Source organism: Entelurus aequoreus, linkage group LG02 (genome assembly GCF_033978785.1).
Source record: "Entelurus aequoreus isolate RoL-2023_Sb linkage group LG02, RoL_Eaeq_v1.1, whole genome shotgun sequence".
Lineage (NCBI taxonomy): Eukaryota > Metazoa > Chordata > Actinopteri > Syngnathiformes > Syngnathidae > Entelurus > Entelurus aequoreus.
The window spans coordinates 69,423,331-69,449,142 of NC_084732.1; the positions used below are offsets into that span (position 1 = coordinate 69,423,331).

The 25,812-nt window shown below is 36.8% G+C and overlaps 1 protein-coding gene across 4 annotated transcripts in view; it reads left to right on the top strand.

Moving 5' to 3' along the window:
- LOC133638605 (synaptotagmin-7-like) overlaps positions 1-25,812 on the top strand; it is a 452,289-nt gene that overhangs the window by 225,002 nt on the left and 201,475 nt on the right. For 3 of the 4 annotated variants that reach the window (XM_062031397.1, XM_062031416.1, XM_062031410.1), the window contains 3 exons: positions 5,365-5,444; positions 5,707-5,841; positions 20,770-20,970. In XM_062031397.1, coding sequence (XP_061887381.1) covers positions 5,365-5,444; positions 5,707-5,841; positions 20,770-20,970 — 416 coding nt within the window. The remainder of the gene's footprint in view (positions 1-5,364; positions 5,445-5,706; positions 5,842-20,769; positions 20,971-25,812) is intronic. The other variant, XM_062031405.1, reaches the window with a different exon arrangement.

Genomic DNA, 25,812 nt, shown 5'->3' on the forward strand with positions numbered 1-25,812 from the left:
CACAGTATTCTGGACATCTGTGTTGGTGAATCTTTTGCAATTTGTTTAATGAACAATGGAGACTGCAAAGAAGAAAGTTGTATGTGGGATCGGTGTATTAGCGGCTGGCTGTAGCAACACAACCAGGAGGACTTACTTGGATAGCAGACGCGCTAGCCGACGCTAGCCGACGCTAGCCGACGCTAGCCGACGCTAGCCGACGCTAGCCGCCGACCGCACGGTGAAGTCCTTCGTCCTTCCGTCGATCACTGGAACGCAGGTGAGCACGGGTGTTGATGGGCAGATGAGGGCTGGCTGGCGTAGGTGGAGCGCTAATGTTTTTATCATAGCTCTGTGAGGTCCCGTTGCTAAGTTAGCTTCAATGGCGTCATTAGCAACAGCATTGTTAATCTTCGCCAAGCTGGAAAGCATTAACCGTGTAGTTACATGTCCAGAGTTTGGTAGTATTGTTGATCTTCTGGCTATCCTTCCAGTCATGGACTTATTTTGTTTTGTTTCTATATGCAGTAAAGCCCGATGCTATCACGTTAGCTCAGTAGCTAAAGTGCGTCACCGATGTATTGTCGTGGAGATAAAAGTCACTGTGAATGTCCATTTCGCGTTCTCGACTCTCATTTTCAAGAGGATATAGTATCCGAGGTGGTTTAAAATACAAATCCGTGATCCACAATAGAAAAAGGAGAGAGTGTGGAATCCAATGAGCCAGCCTGTACCTAAGTTACGGTCAGAGCGAAAAAAGATACATTCTGCACTGCACGCTAGTCCTTCACTTTCACGTTTCTCATCCACGAATCTTTCATCCTCAAATTAATGGGGTAATCGTCGCTTTCTCGGTCCGAATCTCTCTTGCTGCTGGTGTAAACAATAGGAAAATATGAGCAGTCCTTCCCCCGGTGTCGTCACGATACTTCCGGTAGGGGCAAGGCTTTTTTTTAATCAGAGACCAAATGTTGCGAACTTTATCGTCGTTGTTCTATACTAAATCGTTTCAGCAAAAATATGGCAATATCGTGAAATGATCAAGTATGACACATAAAATGGATCTGCTATCCCCGTTTAAATAAAAAAAATTCATTTCAGTAGGCCTTTAAACCTTGTCATCTTCCAGCGCTTAGCACATTTCACTCCAGAATACCTAAGTCATCTTTTGATTTGATTCCCTCTATACCTTCAAAGCCCCGAGTAATTGGGGAGGCAATGCAGCCACACAATGAATGTCCCTTTTACACATCTCTGATGCTCTTGCAAAAAATATGTTCATGCTTACGCTGTATAGAGCATTTACCCCCCAAAAATATGTTTGTTTTTTTCTAGTCACCCTTTGGCAAAAGATCAGTTGTGCTTATGAATATCTTTCTGGAGATATTCTACATGATTTACTTAAATCAGATAAATCCCCTCTTGAGTTCTTGAGTGTTTTCATATTTAGTTTGGTCACTGCTACACTACTGTTGTAGTAATATGTGTATGATTTTGACATATCAACATTTTTACAGAACTGATTTTTACACATTTCTAAACACATTTTGAAGTTTGTAAACAGTATAGGAAATATGTGTATTTATTTGATTCTTTGCCTATTTTAGAAGTTTACCTACTTATGAAGACAGTCCACGAACGTTATGAACCAAGAGAAGACAAATCTGAAAAATGGCTGTCATGATGTTTGCTAATATTTTTTTCAATTACCAGTAGTTTACAATAGAAAGTCTTCCAGTATTATGATGTGGCATGTTGCATTATATCAGGATTAGAGCAGGGTATCCATAGGGTCTTAAAAAGTCTTACATTAAACTATTTAAATGTAGTCCTTAAAATGTCTAAAATTCACCGAAAATCGCATAAAAAGTTGTATATACAATTTTTAAGTTTTAAAAATCTATTAACGTTACTTTTATTTAGGACATGCATAAACTTCAGTCTTGCTTTTAAATGTTTTGATTTTTGAGGACGCTATAACAGAACTACGAAACGGAACTAAAGTAGGCTACCTGTGCTGCACGGTCAGAAATTATCGTGCACCAACTGTGCGTGTGCAGTGGTGCGTTGTTACAAGCCTAACATAGCAGCAGAGAAAACTTAACAAAGACCCACAGCAAAGCCAAATGACCTGCATAAGATAGGTAAGGACAAGTTCAACGATTAAGTGTTTTAATGCATGGTCAAAGCCGGTGGATGGAAATGTATAAAGTGTTTAGGACCCGTAGGTGGAGCCAGCGAGGAGGTTTGTAAACATTGCAGTGAAAGTGAATGGAATGATTATGTAAATGTCAAAAATCCCGGATAAGTCTGTGTCAAAAGAGGCTGGAACACCACAAACACTTGCACAACTATAGAAGTAAAGTGGCACCAATTGCTTAAGGAGATCAATAAGAGATGTTTACTAGTGAAATAATACTATTATATACGGTAAGCGCACGCTAATTTCTCAGTGGTAGTAGTGTATTCACAGCAGAAAACCATGAAAACCACATTTCTCTTACATTATTTATATTATTTATTCCAATAATTTCAGGTTAGCTTCTCTTTTCTCCAAGTTTATACAGCAAATGACATTAAAATCTGAAAACGTTGTCTGTTTAGTGTTTACACGCAGTTTATGGTGGGATGATGAAAGCAAGAAAAAGTTGCAAATTTCATATTTGATGCTTAAATAAAAACTAGGCCTTGTTTTGTATGCAAAATGTTTTCAAATAAGTCACCAATAAATGGTAATATCTATATTCATACATACCAGATACAAAATGAGCTGAGCAAATTTGAATGTTATCTCCATTATTCACATCCAAATTATGTTTAAGGCTCGCAAGCCATTATCGCCTTCTTGCTTTTTAGACAATCGCTCTGTCTGCACGTTCAGTTTGTGCAGATATAGTAGTAGCACTATAGATGTTTTTTATCTGTTTGCTCAAATTTTACAGCCGCAAAAACACTGCAAAATGTAGTTATTTAGCTTTAGCACGGATGCTAACAGTCCATTTCACAGACAATATACTGTTGTGCTTTCCTCTACCATTGCTGACGTTCTGGTTGTTGTTACATGAAAACACTTGATATAAGGGCACACTACACCTTTTGCAAGAACAAAGTTCTATGGCAAATCTGAAAAATGGCTGTCATGATGTTTGCTAATATTTTTTTCGATTACCAGTAGTTTACAATAGAGAGTCTTCCGGTGTATTTAGTTAGTTGAACCATGTTGTTTTCAATGTGAAAGAGCAGTGAATGAATTCAGACAATTACAATTCATTCTGGCCCTCTGATTTTCTTTTGTCTTTGTACTTTTTTTTCCCGTATGGATGTGAAATGGTCATAAATTATATTCATTGTGGTCTTAAAGTCTTAAAAGTCTTACATGTGACTTGTTGAAACCTGCAGAGACCCTGTAGAGACTTAGTGCAGGAACAAATAATGTTTCATGCTTACGGCTGTTTGAGTGAAGGCAAAAAGCCATACAAAAAAGTGAAACAGTAACAAAAGCACCAGAAGGGAAAAAAAATTAAGCCAGTGAAATAGGCTCCAGCACACCCCGCGACCCCAGAAAGGGACAAGTGGTAGAAAATGGATGGATGGATGGATGGAAAACAATAAAGAAGCGACATGAAACTCGGAATTATCAGTGAAAACATATGCAATGATGCAGCAAACACCAAAGTCCAAGTGGGGGTGTGGGGGTTCCTGACATCCCGCCAGTACTAGCTTGGTACTGTCTGTACTGGAGAGGGGAGAGGGGTTCCAGCCATAGTCCTGGAACTGTAGGCTGGAGTAGTCCCAACCACCGAGTCAGAACGGTAAAAATAAATGGACTCTTGCTGAAACTGGAAGCAGTTATCTAATCTCAGGCTGCCTCGCCAGAAAAGAAAGGGCTGGTGGATTGAGGAACGTTGCAACAGTAGCAGTAACATAAGCACCGCAATGAGAAGAATTAATAGTACATGGAAGTAATGCAGTGAATGTAAACAAAAAAATAACTCCATGAAACTCAGGAAACATCATGGAAAACATACACAACGATCCAGCAAAAGCCAAAGTCCAAGGGGAGGCTGCAGCTGTCCTGACCGTACTGGACGCTAAAGTGTTCCTATCAGAACTGGGGATGGGAGCGGCACCACTCATCAAACTGGAGGCCGAGTAGTCCCGACTGACCCGTTCTGAACCGGAGAGAGAGATGGACCAGGCTTTCATGCCGGAATTGGAAGCATATATGGCGTCCAAACAGGAAAGACCAGCGGTGGTTCATGCGAAATTGCAAAACCGTAACAAAAGCACAGCAAGGAGAAGAAATACGTGGAAGTAACGAGTCACAAAGACCATCAAACACAAAGAAACCCCCAGGAAACTTGGGTAACATCAGGGAAAACACATGCAATGATCCAGCAAATGCCAACGTCCAAACACTGTGCCTAAAAAGCCTACAAATAACAAATTAGGACCAGCCTCCTGGAACAAAAAATAGAGAGCTAAAAACCGCAAAAAAAAAACAGGAAACAAATGACACAATAAGAATACAAAATAGAAAATTAGGAGAGAGCAGGAAACACCAACACAGAAGACAAAAACTGTCAAGCAGTGCATGACAGTATTCCCCCCCCAAGGAACAGATCTCAGGCGTCTGAAGGTCAATGTCACACAGGGTGGGAAGCAGGAAGAATGGCTACGGATCACTAGGCACGGAATGGAAAGACAACCCCTTATCCAGAGCCGGCTTCCCAGCAACCATTGGATGACAATCAGTGGCGTTGCTGGCGAAATAGATGATGCCATCGTCATGAGAGGAAGGTGGCAACGGCGAGTAAGCCATTTCTGTTGCCGAAGAGAAGGACTAAAAGCGCAGGAGTGGTTCTTTGGCAGCAGGCGTGGGCTGCGACCGTGGTTTAGCCACTTCTGAAACCGACGAGGAGGGTGGATGTAGAGGGCGGTGTGGGGCGCCTCAGCAGCAGGAGGTTCTCATCCAAGATTATAAGGATTCTACGGCCTGTTCATCAGCACCTGAGTGTGGTCAAGTCTTCCTGTAGCGAGAGCCCTAAAGCAGAATGTTTCCACTGCAGGATCTCAATCTATTACAGCAATGTGTGTCATCAATGTCCCTGCTTGGTGACTGTAGTACCAGTTTCCTAAAGCTCCGGCATTGCCAATCTGGGCTGATGCTTCCCTTTTCCCAGAATCATCTTTGTCAGTAAATTGTCTACCCTGCATTCTGTTTCTTCTTTTGACATATTTCATCCTCTACTTTTGCAAACAAGTTCCTATTATTTTGCTCAGGAGAGTATATTCCTACACGCCTTAGCACCGACAAGTGTCCATTTGACCAATATACTTACATGCAGTATATCACCTGATGTATTGCCGTCACTCTCTCTACAGGGGAAGAGGAATAAACCTGGTGTTGAAGCTGCCAACTCTCCGGAGTCTGTGAGAGGTCGAGGGGAAAATAAAGCCATCAAGTAGGTGACAGGGGAAATCTGTAGATGGGGACATATGAAAATGATCTATGGTGAGGTATCTCGTTCAACAACACTTTCTGAGTAGAAAGCTAATCTTTTAGTGTAAGTTGTGGAAGGGCATGTGCATATTTTTTTCGTTATCTAATGCAAACTGTAGAACATCATGCAGGAATTTTAATGTTCCTACTATTGAAATATGAATGTCTATGTATCTCTGTGTCTTGCGTTGAGTAATTGTCTTTGTCACTCTTTCTGACCACAGTGAACTAGACAGAGACTTTTGGAATAACAATGACAGCAGCAATGTGCAACAGAGGTGGAGCTCCTACCCACCTAAGGAGTTTCTTTTAAACATGTCTCCCTACGCCCCCTACGGAGACCCTCGACTAACACCCAAGTGAGTCTCACACATCGCTTGTGAGTTGTGTCCTAATCTGGGTATGCCTTAAGGGGAAAGGGACATTCACACACACCTTGAAAAGTGTGAACGCTAACCATAATGCTCAATTGAACAAGACACTTGAGGTTAAAGTAAAAAACAGTGGAACCTCGATTTATGGACAGGGCTCATAAAAAGAACATTTCATACATATATATAAGTCAATTTCTCCAAATGAAACAATAAACTTAAATACTGTGTTCCAGCCTCAACAGAAGTCAGGGAGGGGTCTTCTGAGATGATCGCTGGCTGGTGTGAGCTCAAAATGAAAATAAAACATGAGAAACACTTTTTATTTCAACACAGACTTTCTCTACGTAACTGCTTCAAAAAAATAAAGACGGACCGCACAGTTCCTGTTTTCACAATAAAAATGCTGCTCCATCCAACAAAATAAAGGTCTCGGAAAACTAGCCCATACAAGCTAATGAGCCTCCAATGTATTATATATATATATATATATATATATATATATATATATATATATATATATATATATATATATATATATATATATATATATATATATATATATATATATATATATATATATATATATATATATATATATATATATATAAATGCTTTAAAATGTAGTATCGGAAATTATCGGTATTGTTTTTTTATTTATTATCGGTATCGTTTTTTTAATTTAATTTAATTTTTTTATTAAATCGACATAAAAAACACAAGATACACATTCAATTAGTGCACCAACCCAAAAAACCTCCCTCCCCCTTTCACACTCATTCACACAAAAGGGTTGTTTCTTTCTGTTATTAATATTCTTGTTCCTACATTATATATCACTATACCGGTAGATCAATACAGTCTGCAAGTAAGCACACATGATTGTGCGTGCTGCTGGTCCACTAATAGTACTAACCTTTAACAGTTAATTTTACTAATTTTCATTAATTACTAGTTTCTATATAACTGTTTTTTATTGTTTTACTTTCTTTTTTATTCAAGAAAATGTTTTTAATTTATTTATCTTATTTTATTTTATATATTTAAAAAAAAAAGACCTTGTCTTCACCATACCTGGTTGTCCAAATTAGGCAAAATAATGTGTTGATTCCACGACTGTATATATCGGTATCGGTTGATATCGGTATCGGTTGATATCCATCCATCCATCTATTTTCTACCGCTTATTCCCTTCGGGGTCGCGGGGGGCGCTGGAGCCTATCTCGGCTACAATCGGGCGGAAGGCGGGGTACACCCTGGACAAGTCGCCACCTCATCGCATATCGGTATCTGTAATTAAGAGTTGGACAGTATCGGGATATCGGATATCGGCAAAAAGCCATTATCGGACATCCCTAATGTATATATATATATATATATATATATATATATATATATATATATATATATATATATATATATATATATATATATATATATATATATATATATATATATATATATATATATATATATATATATATATATATATGTGTGTATATATACATACATATACTGTATATATATGCATGTACATATATATGTTTTTGTGTATATATGTAGATATTTATGTATATTATATATATATATTTATTTAGGTTTATGTGTATATATGTACATATTTGTGTATATATATATATATATATATATATATATATATATATATATATATATATATATATATATATATATACATATGTGTGTGTATATATATATATATATATATATATATATATATATATATATATATATATATATACATATATATATATTATATATAATTATATATTATATATAATATTATATATATATATTATATATATATAATTTTTGTTTGTGTGTATGTATATATATATATATATATATATTCATACATGTATATATATGTATATATTTATATATATATAATACATATATGTATATTTAAATACATATATAGGTATTATATATATATATATATATATATATACATATATATATATATATATATATATATATATATATATATATATATATATATATATACATATATATATATATATATATATATATATATATATATATATATATATATATATATATATATATAAATGTATAAATAAATATATATACACACACATATGTACACATATATAATATACATAAATATGTAAATATATACACATATATAAATGTATAAATAAATATACATACACACACATATATACACATATATAATATACATAAATATATAAATATATACACACAAACATATATATATATATGTATATATACAAAAAAAATATATATGTACATTAATATGTATATATATATATATATATATATATATATATATATATATATATATATATATATATATATATATATATATATATTAATGTATATATACATATGAATATATATAAATATATGTTTATATATATTAATGTATATATACATATGAATATATATAAATATATGTTTATGTGTGTATATATATATATATATATATATATATATATATATATATATATATATATATATATATATATATATATATGTATGTATATATATATATATATATATATATATATATATATATATATATATATATATATATATATATATATATATATATATATATATATATATATATATATATATATATATACATATATATATATACATATATATATATATATATATACATACTGTATATATATATATATACGGTGTGGCGAAGTTGGTAGAGTGGCCGTGCCAGCAATCGGAGGGTTGCTGGTTACTGGGGTTCAATCCCCACCTTCTACCATCCTAGTCACGTCCGTTGTGTCCTTGGGCAAGACACTTCACCCTTGCTCCTGATGGCTGCTGGTTAGCACCTTGCATGGCAGCTCCCGCCATCAGTGTGTGAATGTGTGTGTGAATGGGTGAATGTGGAAATACTGTCAAGTATAACCCATTTATCATTTATTTATTTATATAAATATGTATATATATATATATATATATATATATATATATATATATATATATATATATATATATATATATATATATATATATATATATATATATATATATAGATAGCGTCGATTTTTACTTTTTTGACAGCAAGTATGGAGTCTGTGTTGAAATAAAGTGTTTCTGGCGGGATTTTTTCTTCATACTGAGCTCACACCAGCCAGCGGTCATCTCACAATACCCTCGGCTGTCATGTATGTCAATCAAGTGACCGAAGTGACATCGGTGATGTCAAAGTGAAGATTTATGATCGGTAATTCTTTGGTCTATTTTTTTTTATCATTGCCTTGCGATCGACCGACACACAGTCCGCAATTGACCGATAGCTCACGATCGACCAAATGGGAACCCCGGCAGTCCCGTATATCAAACAAACATAACAAGGGGGTGATGGATCAACTTTCTGTACAATAACAAAGTCATAACAATAACTTGCTGAACTGTCCTCATTTGCAGCCGACCTGGCCACACACAAACACTGTCACAAGCCCTGTGGTGCACTCACAGTTTGAATCACAAAACTCCTTCATTTTAACAGCCAGGTGCTTCAATGATTAGGAATTTAAAAAAAAAAAATCCAATTTACTTTGTTGGCTAATCTTTTCTGTGCAGCGAGGGGGATGATAGGAGGAAGTAATGACAATGATTTGGATACCACACATCGCAAGCAAAACTAGAAACATGCTGCAAAAAAGCTAAAAAACACTTAAAAGCATTCAAATTAGGAATTAGCCCAGTAGCTAACGACAGTACTGCCCTGCTGACTGATTGAGCGATAGATCAGACAATGGATGTGCTGCCGGGCTCACAATGGATGGATAAACTGTTTGTACGCTGAGACAAAATTTGTACAGCAAAGGATATTTTTATTCGGTCTGTGGTCAGTGAATCGAAAAAGTTCATACAACGAGGGGTTCGTAAATCGAAGTTCCACTGTACATCCAACGGTTTTAGCTAAAAAAGTACACAAGTCTCAAGTTGTATCTTATGCTGGCGAGCACCTTTTATCACAAGTCTTCTCTCATTCCTGGTGATCCTCATGTTTTTCCATTCAGGCATGTCCACTGTGTGATGTGTTTAGTATGCAATGCTGATAGAGCTGTGTGCAAGCATCCCTCGATATTGCTGTGGATTGGAGGGCCTTTCCTCATATTGGGAGGAATATCAACTGCCATGCACATCCTCCCTAGTGATACCGGGGCTTTTTTCTTTTTCCTGGTAACAGTCAAAAGAATTAAGGCTCCTAAATTGTAAATATATGGACGTTGTCATTGTCAAGGCAAGAAATTAACTTTTGGTGCTAGGGTTTGATTGCATCATTCATTAGACCCTCTTTACCGTTACCCGTGCAGCATTTTACATGAAGCGTTACCATGGAGACAGACGACCCTTACAGAGCAAATCTCGATCTTTTAACAAAACCTCTATCTTGTTTAAGTCCGAATTCCCAAAGGTGCTGTTTTTGCCACAGTCATGTTGTTTTTGTGTCTGTGTGGCGTCATGTGCGACCATACCCTTCTCACCCCTGACACCGTCTCCCTCCGCGCTCAGTAGTTGTCTCCAGAACTGTTCACTAACAGTTTGCTTTTAGGGAAACCGAGCCCTGTTAATAACACTCCTTCCACGGCATACTGTGAAACTCTACCTCTTAAACTGATCAGAGTCTCGGGGAACTGGAGCCTATCCCAGTTGACTTTGGGCAAAAGGTGGACGACGCAATATAGACGATATATGATATAAATAATATGAATTGGACAAACAATAAAGCTTGTAATAGTATCAGTATATTGTGATAATGCCTGTTGATGTGACAGTGACAAGCGAACAAACGAGTCCCCGGCTAACATCTCTCCATAGTGCAAAGCCACTTCTAAATCACTAATCCTCGCCTCCACGGCGACAAATGAACTGTTTCTTACAAGTAAAATCACTGGAGGACGACAAATAGCTAAACATGTTACACTACACACCGTAAAACTATAAGCTAACCGCTAAGCTAGAACTCTTGAATGTAAACAGAGGTGGACGACGCGATATAGATGATATATGATATAAATATGAATTTGACAGACGATAAAGCTTGTCATACCATCAGTATATTGTGATAATGCCTGTTGATGACATATTCTAGCTGCGTACAGCAAATGTGACCGTGACAAGCGAACAAACGAGTCCTCAACGCAGTGTAGCATTCTTGCTAGCGGCTAACGTCTCTCCATAGTGCAAAGCCACTTCCGAATCACTAATCCTCACCTCCATGGCGGCAAATGAACTGTTTCTTACAAGTGACATCCCTGGAGGACGACAAATAGCTAAACATGTTACACTACACACCGTAAAACTATAAGCTAACCGCTAAGCTACAACTCTTGAATGTAAACAGAGGTGGGCGGATCGATACAAAAGACGACATTAACAATACGTCTTACTACAGTGGTTGGATTGATATTTTTTTATTTTCGAAAAAATATTTTGTTGTTTGTGATATTGTTTACAAACAGGTGGACTTTAAGGACAAAATCCAAAGGATTCAAATCAGAGCCAATAGCAGGAAATATTAAATATTTAATTGATATTGTTACACTGCCATCCTGTGTTTTTGTCTGATTATAATTGAGATCAAAAATGTGTTCATGATCTTGAACATTTCAAATATAAGTATCAGTAGAGGTAGGGGAAATAATCAATTTTAGATGCATCTAAATTCGGACATGAACGATTATAGAATCGTTATCGTAATAGATTATAGAATTAGTAAACGCCAATAATCGATAATAAATGTATTTATTGTAAATGAAGTAATGCAGAGAGTTTTAAAATTTGGCTGACTGCAGCGAGCCACATCATCGAGAGAGCCGACCAGCTCCTTAATTGCAGTGTTGCACAATTTTTCATTAATTTAATAAATGTGGGAATTAATTTAACTGTTTTTTTATTCCAAATGAATTGGGAGTTTTTTAAAGTTGCAAGTGATAAACGCTTATTTAGTGAAACAAAAATAAATGTAAAACAGCATCATTATACATAAATTAAAGATGCATCAATAATCGATTTGTAATCAAATTGTAGCTCCTGAATCGTAATCGTAATCAAATCGTGAGGTGCCCAAAGTATCAGCATTGTCATAGACAATACTGCCCCTGTAACTACTTGATATTGCATCGATACCCCAATTTGTAGTATCGCCCAAAACAAATGTTAAGTATTGTAATGTGTAGATACAGTTGAACCATGTTACGACAGAACATAACCAGATATTAACAGTAAATTGGCAAGTAGATTAATAATAGTTTTGAGAAAATATTACTGCTGAAAATTAAGCGATATGTTTCTGCATGTGTCAGCAACTAAAGTGGGAACTTTTTAACCTGTTTGAAAATGGTTCTATTATCATTTACATTCCAAATAACATTTTGTGATATATATATATATATATATATATATATATATATATATATATATATATATATATATATATATATATATATATATATATATATATATATATATTGTTATTGCAGTAGTCTGCAATATATATTGCAATATAAATATTAGGCCATATCGCCCATTCCTAATGGCGGACTACACCTTTAACTGATCGCCAGTCAACCACAGGTAAAATATAAACAAACAATCATTCACACTCACAGCACTGAGTGGACACTAAACCAATCTGCCAGCACGAGTCAACCACTAAAACCATCTATTATCCTTAAAACCTGTCTGAATAGACATATCTCCTCTTTGGAACCAGCGTCCTCTGTAGTGGACTCCGACCTTTTTTCCTGTGCAAGCTACTTTTACAAAATAAAAATGGGCCAAGAGCTACTCATTTTGGTCACATTTATTTGCATAACTTATTTCAACCCAAACAAACTGAACATGCTTGTTTTGTCAGAACATGAAGCAAATATTGCTGTCCACATCTCATATTTTGTATTAGAAATAAAAATGTTATTCTTCATCTGCATCTTGTATTTCACAATGCATCTACTTCTAGCATATCTCACATTATGAAGTGGAATACAATAATGCTGTGAAATAATGCTCAATATTACATATTTTGCTCACTGACACACCACAGATTATTTAATTCCTAACTCACTTTCCTACCTTCAGTAACAAGGAAGTTACAGTAACTTTTGTTACAAGATATTATTCTCTTCCATACAATTTACACCTGTGGAGTTCAACATATCCCAGCAGGCACAAGACATTAAAACAACATTGAGAACTTGTTTAATTAGGTCCGGACGTAGAGCAACTCAAGCATAACGTTGAAACAACATGGTTTTTGACAACGTTTAATCAATGTTGGGTTCTGACGTTGATTTCACCATTTAATTTTGGTCATTTCCCAACCAATACTCTACGACACAAATACAACGTTGAAACAATGCGCTTTTTGACAACGTTAATTCATTGTCAAGTTATGACGTTGATTTGACCAATGAAATGTGGTCATTTCCCAACCAACAACGTGCATCCAACGTTGGACTCAATTTACAATTACAACTATTTTGCAACATTGTTTAAAAGTCAGTTTTAAAGGACATGTGTGTATAATCAACGTTGTATCAAAGTCTTGTGTCTGCTGGTATGGAAAGTATGCAAAAATAAGTTTTTATTCTTAGTTTACTTTAAATATTTACCATAATTATTGTATTCTAGCACACTAATACAGATCAATAAGCACAATTGTTTATTTTGCAATGTATTTATTTATTTACAGACAGACATAGTTTTGTATTTCATTATTGTTTCTTTTGTTAATATCAGAGTCCGTTCTGAAAAAAGGTCATCCTAGAAGCACACAGCTTATGGACAGGGACCCACAGTTAAAATATACATCATCATATAATATACAAAATACAGTACAATACAATACATTTCTAAATCTACCCACCAAATACCCATTTACAATTTAATTTATAAATAAAAAAGGAATCTTTATATCCACCAAATCAGTCAAACATGTCTCAATAATTCTGGGTTATTCAATTTTTTTTTTTACTTGCTCATATTTTGATAGAAATAAATATGTAATAATCCTACATAACATGATCCCAATCAAATGTTGCAATGCTTCGATTTGTAAAGGTTGAATTTGGGCTTTACCTTTTTGTCAATAACTATATAAATGTGATGCCAAAAACATGATAAACCATTATCTGAACTGTACAAATACATACCGTACATACATTCTGAGAAACGAGCCGAGCAATGTGACGTTCACAAAAAAAGAACTTCTCGTACAGGCATGTCAAGACCCATGATTTATTTCTTTTGTCAAAGTTATACATTTTGGGGGGAAAATGGTCCTGTTTTGCAACACACAAACCCTGGTTCTCAGGATTATATAGATATTCTACTGTAAAACAGTTATGTGACATAAATATATTTAAATTCATTTGTACATACATGGCATTGAATAATGTTGACAGTCAGTCTAAATTGTACATTAAAGGAAAGCACATAGCGCCACTGTGCTCCAAAGCAATGGGTATGCTACATTCCATTTACCTCGGAAGTTGGAAGTCGGAGCAGGGAATGACATCACAGCCTAGTTGTGAGTGTTCCAGTTACGTGGTCAGAAATCAAGATGACCACATGCACAAAAGCTATTTTTGCGCTTACCTTGTCTGAATATAAACCACTTATGGGAAAATATGCACTCCTTCTGCAACTTTCTATCACAAAGACGCTATTACTAGTGATGTAGAACGTATACCACATTAAAAAAAAATGTGGTTTACACTACGGCAGGGGTCACCAACGCGGTGCCCGCGGGCACCAGGTCGCCCGTAAGGACCAGATGAGTCGCCCGCGGGCCTGTTCTAAAAAATAAAAAAATTAAAAAAAATTTTTTTTTTTAAAAATAAAACCTTTTTTTTTTTTTTTTTTTTTAAATTAAATCTACATAGAAAAAACACAAGATACACTTTCAATCAGTGCATCAACCCAAACAACCTCCCCCATGCACACTCATCCACACCCACTCACACAAAAGGGGTTATTTCTTTCTGCTACCAATATTCTGGTTCCCACAACATAGACAACACATCTGCAAGGGACACAGTCCCTGAAGCACACATGATTGTATAGGCTGCTGGTCCACTAACATTTTCATTAATTACTATTTTTTATGTAATTATTTTTATATTGTTTTACTTTCTTTTTTATCCAAGAAAATGTTTTTTATTTATTTATCTTGGGTTATACATCTTATTTTATTTTTATTTTTTTTAAAAAGGGCCTTATCTTCAACAGACCAGGTTGTCAATGAAATTAGATTTGTTTAAAGGGTTTTTTAAACCAGGCCCAGTCCAGATAATGTCCAAGTCGGACTCAGCAACACACACCTTCATTCATGTACACAGAAAAAAACAGATTGCATATAATTTATAAACAAAATTACATTTTCAAAATAAGCATTTATGTACAGTCCAGATTATCTCCAGGTCACTCAAATTAGGGAACACAACAACAGATATCATATAATCTATAAACATAATTATACTTTCAAAATAAGCCTTTGAGGACTTCTCACCTTTTTTTAAATGTTTTTTGGCATCATTATCGTTTTCAACCATGTAACTTTCTAAAGTTAGAAAATACTGAATAAATGTTTTAAAGAAAGTAATACTAAGTGAATATCTGTTTTTGGCCTTAAAAATAAACATTTTACCGAGTACTATAATTAAATTGACTAAATCATGATTGTCAATGAACTCTCCTAAAATAACAGAAACCACATTAAGCTTCATAAACAAACCAATCCTTAAACACATTTTTTCAACTTCCACCCAAAACAAAGACACAATATGTCAATACCAAAACAAATGCAGGGTGGATTCAGGCTCCTGACAACAAAATCGGCAATCATCTGACTCTGTCATGTTCCATAATTTTAACAGTTTCCCTGTGGGTAAGAAGTTATAAATAATTTTAATTTGAAAATAACGATTTTGCACATCGATAGTGGTTTTATAGATTAGTTTGAATATGGCATCCCATGGCAACGGGCAGTCAAAAAAGTCCTCCCATTTTCCATTTGTGTTGTATGAGGCAGCCTTCAAAGATTTCTTTATTAAATAAAAATTATATATTTTTCTATTTATTTTAGTTCCTTTTTGCCAACTAGAATTTCTTATTAGAGGTTTACAAACTAATAATTTAGTAGTTCCATAAGTAATTATTTGTTTCCATCTTTTCCCAATTACTCCAGTTAGTTGATAAAATGAAAAGCTTGAGCAAGCATCACCATACATAGTTGTAAATTCATCATACTTCATAATTTTACCATTCTCATTGATAATATCATTGACAAAAATGATTCCTCTTTCAAACATATTTTTCCAAAAGAAAGGCTTTCCATCTATTACAATATTAGAGTTCATCCATATTAACTGCTGCAAAATATCGTCTCTTTTTTCTGGCACATAAAATTGAAAACACCACCATGAGTGGATTGTTTCCTTTATGAACCCCGCCATGTTTCCCAGCAGACTCTCTGGGAGGGGATCACTTGTAAAAAAGGATACAATCTATTTTGATACAGTACATGTTTTTTGTCCAACAGGACACTTGTGTACCACTCAATGTTTAAATACATCTTTGGAACAATTGATGCTTTTAAAGACAGACACATAGCTTCAAGGTTGAGAATTTTCAGGCCCCCATATTCATACTCTTTGTACAAAACCTTTCTTTTAATCTTTTCTGGTTTGCCGTTCCAGACAAAATCGAAGACCCTCCGCTCATAAATCTTAAAAAAGTTTTGTGATGGAGCTGATAATGACAAAAACAAATAAATAAATTAAGGAATAATTAACGAGTTGGCAATAGACATTTTACCATACAAGGTTAGGGATTTCCCTTTCCATAATTGCATAATTTTGTCCAGCTTTCTTAGTCGATTATCATAATTTACTGAGCCTAGATCTTCCAGATTTTCTGGGACAACAACACTAAGTATGTTAACTGGTCCATCTGTCCACAAAACAGGCACTTTGCATTCCATTCGAAAGGACGTTCCCTTTAGATTTCCGATCCTTAACATTTTACATTCATCATAATTAAGCTTAAGGCCAGATTGCTGTGAAAATATGTCCAAAAGATTAAGAAGGTTCCGCAAACAATGAGGAAAAATCTTATCTTTGTGAATCAGCCTTTTCTGACATGAACTTCATCAAGAACAAACACAGAAGACGCCTCACTGATGCACATCTGCAAGACTCACTCAGAGTTGCAGTGTCAAGTTACACACCAGAGTACAACACACTAGTTAACAGCATGCAATGCCAGGCTTCCCACTAACTGACAAAGAAACAGATGACAGATTTGGTGTCCAGTTCAAAGTGTGACATGATTTAAAAATTTGAGAGTTTACTTTTGTATTTTACATGAGTTATTATTTGTACAAACATGGTGCAAAGTAATTCATTAAAAAATGTTAGTGGCTAGCTAGTTAAAATGGGATATTGTGATTTCACAAGACTGTCTTAGAAGTGATCATTTGAAAATGTTCAATTTGAAAAATGTGCACTTAGAGAAAATATAAAAATAAAGTGTTGCATATTGATATTTATCTGTTTCTATATATATATTTGTGAGAAATCATTAAGATGATCAGTGTTTCCACAAAGATAAATATCATTAATTATTAATAATAACAGAGTTAAAGGTAAATTGAGCAAATTGGCTACTTCTGGCAATTTATTTAAGTGTGTATCTAACTGGTAGCCCTTCGCATTAATCAGTACCCAGGAAGTAGCCTTTGGTTTCAAAAAGGTTGGTGACCCCTGCACTACGGTAACGTTACCACATGTTAACGTCCAACAATACATTGCATATAGCTGATTTAGTGCGACAAAAACAAATCAGAAGTGCAAATAACGGATATTATAGAAGCTTACATTATTGTTTACATTCAGAGCAGCCATCTTTGAAGCCAACTCGGGTGTGTTGAGAATGCGCCGACTTTCCGAATAGGAAATCCGACCTCGAGGGGCGTTCCAGTTGAAATTTCCGACTAGAAACTCATAAATTCCGACTTCCCAGTACAAAAGGAACACACCAATAGTAGAGAGGTGACGTTCGTTCTTCTAAGTGAACGATGAGAACCGACTTACAATTGATAGCAGTTTGTTTGGGAGACATTTTTTCATACACATGCAGATCATCGGCCATTACACGCTAGAAAATCAGTCAATTTTCTGGTTCGTTGTTCTGATGAGAATATGTAAAGTAGTTCAAGCGTACACACCAGGGAGGGCAGTACAGTTTTGTATTCACTTTTCTAATGTGTCCTAATTTTTATTCTCGTTTTATTTATAATTGTTATATACATACATACATTTGTGTATAGTATTGTTATAGTATTGTAAAATACTATTAGGCCACAAAGTATTTTAGGTCAGGGAAAATTAAAAATAGACTACAGTTGTTAGAATAGACTAAAACAGGGATTTTCAAACTGTGGTACATGTACCACTAGTGGTACACAGGCTCTCTCTAGTGGTATGCCAAAGACTCACTTGATTAAAGTACAGTGTTTTATTTTCTTATATTCAAACACAGTCTCAGCAGGCACAAGACGTTGATGAAACATACATGTCTTTTAAAACTGATGTTTTATTATGGTTTTATTTGTAAATTGAGACAACGTTGATGTCTAACAATGGGAAATGCCAAATTTCAATGGTCAAATCAACGTCAAAATATTGGTTGGAAAATGACCAAAATGTAATGGTCAAATCAACGTCAAAAACCAACATTGATTAAACATCGTCAAGAATATGTTGTTCCAATGTTAGGTTTGAGTTGCTCAATGTCAGGACCTAATTCAACAAGATCTCAACGTTGTTTTAATGTCTTGTGCCTCCTGGGGTATCACTATTCAAACTGTATGTAATGTTAAATATTAAATAAAATTGTTAAACAAAATATCTGCCTCGTTTTTAATGAATACTTGGGCCTACTACGCTACTGTGTTTTACTGTTGGCCATGATGGCGGTACTTGTAGAGTCAAGTGTTTTCTGAGGTAATACTTGGTAAAAAAAAAAAAAAGTTTGAGAACTACTGGGCTAAAGTGTATCTGACCAATCTAAGTCTGTGAGCATGAATGATGAAGCCCACTTGGATGAGAGGCGAAACGTCTTCTTGGACAAATTGAACAGTCCGCTAGCCTGAGAATGAAACCAGTGATAAGGATTTGCCAACACCTAACTGAATGTTTACAATGAAAACTCAACAACAATTTAATAATAGCCAATATTTAAAAACAATTCCCACTCGTAGAGTTATATTGGTGTAAATTGAAATTATTTTGATCCATATAATCATACTTGCCAACCTTGAGACCTTCGATTCCGGGAGGTGGGGGGGCTGTGGGCGGGGGGCGTGGTTGGAGCGTGGTTAAGACTGGAGGAGTATATCTACAGCTTGAATTCACCAACTCGTCGAGTATTTCATATATATTTCATTAAAAAAATATATATTTATATGTATGAAATACTTGACTTTCAGTGAATTCTGGCTATATATATTTATTTTATTATATATATAAATAAAAGAAATACTTGAATTTCAGTGTTCCGGAGGCTATCCAGTAGATGGCAGTATTGTCCTGTTTAAGAGTGTCACAACATTGCCGTTTACGGCAGACAAACTGCTTTACGGTAGACAAAAACGTGACTGCTGTTGTTGTGTGTTGTTACCGCGCTGGGAGGACGTTAATGAAACTGCCTAACAATAAACCCACATAAGAAATCAAGAACTCGCCCTCGATCATTGTACAGTTATAACGTGATTGGGCAGGCACGCTGTCGTGGGAAAGCGGACGTGAAAACAGACTGTCGCCGCTGTCCCCACTCAGGTCCGCATGGAGCTGGAGGGGGCGTGGCCTCCAGCTCCGGCTGAATTCTGAGAGTTTATTGGGAGAAATTTTCTTCCGGGAGGTTATCGGGAGAGGCGCTGAATTCCGGGAGTCTCCCGGTAAAACCGGGAGGGTTGGCAAGTATGCATATAATATCTTAAAACTGCTACAATTAATTGTTTTCTTGATGAAACAAAACAAAAACTGCAATAACGATCTAGTCTTTTGAACGGCTCTTTGAAAGGAAAGATCTGGCTCCCTTTACAGAGCCATAAATCCCGTCTCTAAATGATATCAACAATTATGGCTTATTACATCCATAAAATCCATTTATCAGAACAACTTTTTTTAATCAAGCAACCTGAAGGATAAGTCAGTTTTTATACACATTACAGTGCAGTTCCTCTGAATTCTCCTGAGAAAACCCTTTATTGATACAGTTACTCCAATATTAGCAGCATTTTTGGCTGATAGTGCAGGGGACACATGGGGGAAACTGCTTGCCAGTAAAAGTAAAAGTTGCACAGTCGAGAAAGAATAGTCCGGTGTTCTGCCAAGCTCATCGAGTTTACCCTTAATGTGGTCGTGTCGAAATGTTGGCTGTCCAGATTTAGTCTTGTATGTCCTGTCTTTGTGGCGTTAACACTGTGGCAGACAGGATGTTGCTGTCTTTGCATTTCAGTGTCAAACATTTTGCATACATTCCTCTGCTAAAGTTGTTTTCAACTCGATCTGCAGGTGAGTCTTTTAAATTGAGATAAACGAGTGTTCTTCCAGTGTCTGATGTCGTCGCATCTGCAGTCTCTTAATTGCGATGATAACGTCTCCCCCGGTGTGCATGATTCACCCAAATGAAGGTGTTATTTTACGTTTCTTCAAAGCACTACAAGTTGTTAACTAAAACGCACGTTTGAAACAGTTGCGTCCGACATCATTGACTTACTCTTGCTCTCCAACCTTGTCCGTCTACCGTCCGTCCGTCTTCCGTCTTTGTATCCTTTCTTGGTCCTTCCCCCGTGTTTGTCCGTCTCAGTGGGGCTGTGGATAAGTGTGGGCAGGGCGGAGCTGGACCCTCGCCGGGGGCCGGTGACAGCGGGGTCGGTGCTTGCGCTGGGGCAGGGGCAGGGCCCAGCCGCAGTGACAGCGTTCGGAGCATGGTGACTGGGGGAAGCAAGGCTGGGCGCTGGCAGACGATCCAGAGCCACATGCATGCAGGAGGCCTGCGGTTTAGCAAGTGAGTCCCAGACAGTGATGATGGCGTGCATGCATTGATTGCAATACATTGTTTGTTATACATTTTGATTGCTCTTACAAATGTTGCTTACTATGGATGTGCCTAATTCTGCTTTAAAAATATATATTTTCCTGTATTTTTAAGTAATTCATCTTCGATATTACTATATTTCTTATATTAAATATATACACTATATCCCCAAAAGTATTTGGACACCCATCCAGATCATCAGAATCAGGTGTCCTAACCAGCAGTCAACTGTCGGCTTTATTATAAGAAAATGGAAGAGTTTGGGAACAACAGCAACTCAGCCACGAAGTTGTAGGCCACGTAAACTGACAGAGAGGGGCCAGCGGATGCTGAAGCGCATAGTGCAAAGAGGTCCCCCACTTTCTGCACAGTCAGTTGCTACAGAGCTCCAAACTTCATGTGACCTTCCAATTAGCCCACGTACAGTACGCAGAGAGCTTCATGGAATGGGTTTCCGTGGCCGAGTAGCTGTATCTAAGCCATACATCACCAAGTCCAATGCAAAGCTTCGGATGCAGTGGTCGCCACTGGACTCTAGAGCAGTAGAGATGCGTTCTCTGGAGTGATGAATCACGCTTTTCCATCTGGCAATCTGATGGATGAGTCTGAGTTTGGTGATTGTCAGGAGAACGGTAGATTTCGGACTGCATTGTGCCCATGTGTGAAATTTGGTGGATGAGGAATTATGGTGTGGGGTTGTTTTTCAGATGTTGGGCTTGGCCCCTTAGTTCCAGTGAAAGGGACTTTGAATGCTCCAGGATACCAAATAATTTTGGACAATTCAATGCACCCAACCTTTTAGGAACAGTTTGGAGCGGGCCCCTTCCTCTTCCAACATGACTGTGCACCAGTGCACAAAGCAAGGTCCATAAAAACATGGATGACAGAGTCTGGTGTGGATGGACTTGACTGGCCTGCACAGAGTCCTGACCTGAACCCGATAGAACACCTTCAGGATGAATTAGAACGGAGACTGAGAGCCAGGCCTTCTCGACCAACATCAGTGTGTGACCTCACCGATGCGCTTTTGGAAGAATGGTCGAAAATTCCTATAAACACACTACGCAACCTGGTGGACAGCCTTCCCAGAAAAGTTGAAGCTGTAATAGCTGCAAAAGTTGGACTAGCATCATATTGAACCCTATGGGTTAGAAATGGGATAGCACTTCAAGTTCATATGTGAGTCAAGGCAGGTGGCCAAATACTTTTGGCAATATAGTGTATATTATATGTGGTTAGAGTGTCCACCCTGAGATCAGTAGGTGGTGTGTTCAAACCCCGGCCGAGTCATACCAAAGACTATACAAATGGGACCCATTACCTCCCTGCTTGGCACTCAGCATCAAGGGTTGGAATTGGGGGTTAAATCACCAAAATGATTCCCAAGCACGGCCACCGCTGCTGCTCACTGCTCCCCTCACCTCCCAGGGGGTGGAACAGGGGGATGGGTCAAATGCAGAGGGTAATTATGTGGTATGTTAACTTTTTAACTTTATTGGTATGCTCTGAATAATAATGATAAAAAAGAACAACACACTAAAAAATAAAACAATAATGAAATGAAATGAGTTTATTTCGGTCATATAATCAAGCATTTTGCGTGATCAATTTAACAGCAAAGATTATACATATTAACAATCATACACATACACACACAAAAAGAAAAAGAATGACCGAAAAAGGAATAGGCTGAAGCCAAGGCTTATATTTGCCTAATCTATACATTCACTGAAAATTAGATTGCCTGGAACGTCAACGTTCAAAAAATCAATGGGATGAAAGTAATCGTTACTATTTTTTATAATTTTCCATTATTTCACCTTTCAAGGCTTTCTTAAACCTTAACAAAGAACGACATGTCTTCAACTCTTCACTGAGCTTGTTCCACCATTTAACTCCTAAAACTGAAATACATTTGTATTTTATATTCGTTCTTACTTTACATATTTCCAAAATCAATATCCCCCGTGAATTATAGTTTTCTCCTCTTAATTTTAATGACCTAAGAATACAAGCTGCAAGGCTGTTTTTCATTACTCGAAACACAATTTCCATTGTTTTTAAAAACACATTATCTGAACATTTTAACACATTAGAACTTATTAATAATGGATTGGTAGGTTCATAGTAGCACGCTTTGTGTATTATTCTAATGACTCTTTTTTGAAGTTTAATTATTGGGTCTACGTTTGTTTTAGAAACATTTCCCCAAACTTCATCACAATATGTTAGATATGGAAAAATAAAAGAATAATATAACATATGCAGACATTTCCTATTCAGCATGTGTCTTACTTTATAAAGAATAGCAATGGATTTGGATATTTTTCCCTTTATATATTCAATCTGCGGTTTCCAACATAATTTATGATCATTTATTATTCCCAAGAATTTAGTTTCATATACTCTATTAATTTCCACTTGGTTTAATTTTAATTTTGCTTCACAATTTGTCCTTGCACCACTAAACACCATACATTTAGTTGTCTTATCATATAATGATAACTTATTAATATCAAACCATTTTTTAGCTGAAGCAACTCAACCTCTATTATCCTCAACACTTCCTTCAAGTCTTCTCCTGAACTATATACATGTGTATCATCTGCAAACATAATACATTTCAATTTATTAGATACTGAACAAATATAATTTAAATAAAGTATAGATAACTTATGTCCCAATACCGAGCCTTGTGGAACTCCACAAGTTACTCTTCTTGGCTGTGATTTAGTCTTATTAATTTCCACATATTGAGATCTATAACTTAAATAACTACTTAACCACTGTTGTGAAACACCTCCGATGGCATAGTTTTCCGATTTTTGCAGAAGTAAGGAATGATCGATTGTGTCAAAAGCTTTACATAAGTCAACAAATACTCCAACGGTGTGTTGCTTTTTTCTATTGCTGTAGCTATATTTTCTACAAAGTCCATCACTGCTAGGAATGTAGATCGATTACTCCTGAACCCATACTGATGGTCATTCAGTAGCTCATGTTTGTCAATGAAGTTATCAAGTCTATTATTATATTACTTACTCTCAGGGAGATCCCAAAAAACAGGTTTGAGAGCAACAAAGAGTATTTTAATCACACAACAAGGTTATATAAACAACGAGAGAATCTCCAGGCGATTAGCATAGCTAGCCATGATTGCTAATACAAAAAGTGGGGAGGTCAAAAAAACAATGTCACAGGCCAGTTACATGACAAACGGTAGAACAAACTCAGAAAAAAAAAATCAATCAATAAATCAATCAAAGTTTTTTATATAGCCCTTAATCACAAGTGTCTCAAAGGGCTGCACAAGCCTCACCGACACCCTCGGCTCAGGTCCCACATCAGGGCAAAAAAAACCTCAACCCAATGGGATACAATGAGAAACCTTGGAGGGGACCGCAAATGTGGAGACCCCCCCAACCCCCTGGGGGAAACCAGGGTGTTATGGACGTTGAGTGGATCAACTTAATAGTGTGAGAGTCCAGTCCATAGTGGGGCCAGCAGAAGATCATCTTGAGTCAATCAATCAATCAATTAATGTTTATTTATATAGCCCTAAATCACAAAAGTCTCAAAGGGCTGCACAAGCCACAACGACATCCTCGGTACAGAGCCCACATAAGGGACGTCGATGTAAATGACTATGAGAAACCTTGGAGAGGACCGCATATGTGGGTAACCCCCCCTCTAAGTACAGTCGTTGGTGGATCTAACATAATAGTGGGAGTCCAGTCCATAGTGGGGACAGCAGGAGACCATCCCGAGCGGAGACGGGTCAGCAGCGCAGAGATGTCACCAACCGATGCACAGGCGAGCGGTCCACCCCGGGTCTCAACTCTGGACCGCCAGCACTTCATCCATGGTCACCGGAACCGGAATAACCCGGCGAGGGGGCAGAGGAGAAAAGAAAAGAAATGGCAGATCAACTGGTCTAAAAAGGGGTGTCTATTTAAAGGCTAGAGTATACAAATGAGTTTTAAGATGAGACTTAAATGCTTCTACTGAGGTAGCATCTCTAACTGTTACCGGTGGAGACAAGTCAGCAGCACAGAGACTTCCCCAACTCATGCACAGATGAGTGGTCCATCCTGGGTCCCGCCTCATCTGTGGTCACCTAATAACCTCTCCACGTAGGAGAGGGGGGTAGAGCAGAAAAGAGACGGCAGATCAACTGGTCTAAAAGTGGGGTCTATTTAAAGGCTAGTGTATACAAATGAGTTTGGGACTACTGAGGTAGCATCTCTAACTGTTACTGGTAGGGCATTCGAGAGTACTGGAGCCCGAATAGAAAACACTCTATAGCCCGCAGACTTTTTTTGGGCTCTGGGAATCACTGAACCGGAGTTCTTGGAAAGCAGATTTCTTGCTGGGACATATGGTACAATACATTCAGCAAGATAGGATGGAGCTAGACCGTTTAGTATTTTATACGTAAGTCGTAAAACCTTAAAGTCACATCTTAAGTGCACAGGAAGCCAGTGCAGGTGAGCCAGTATAGGCGTAATATGATCAAACTTGTTCTTGAAAAGTCTTCAAAAGTCTGGCAGCCGCTTTTTGTACCAACTGTAATCATTTAATGCTCGACATAGGGAGACCCGAAAATAACACGTTAGAGTAATCGAGACGAGACGTAACGAACACATGAAGAATTATCTCAGCGTTGCTTGTGGACAAAATGAACAAATAACAAAAGGTGGTCTTCGAAAGATGACAGGAAGACTGAGCAGACTGCTCCCCTCACCTCCCAGGGGGTGAACAAGGGGATGGGTCAAATGCAGAGGACAAATTTCACCACACCTAGTGTGTGTG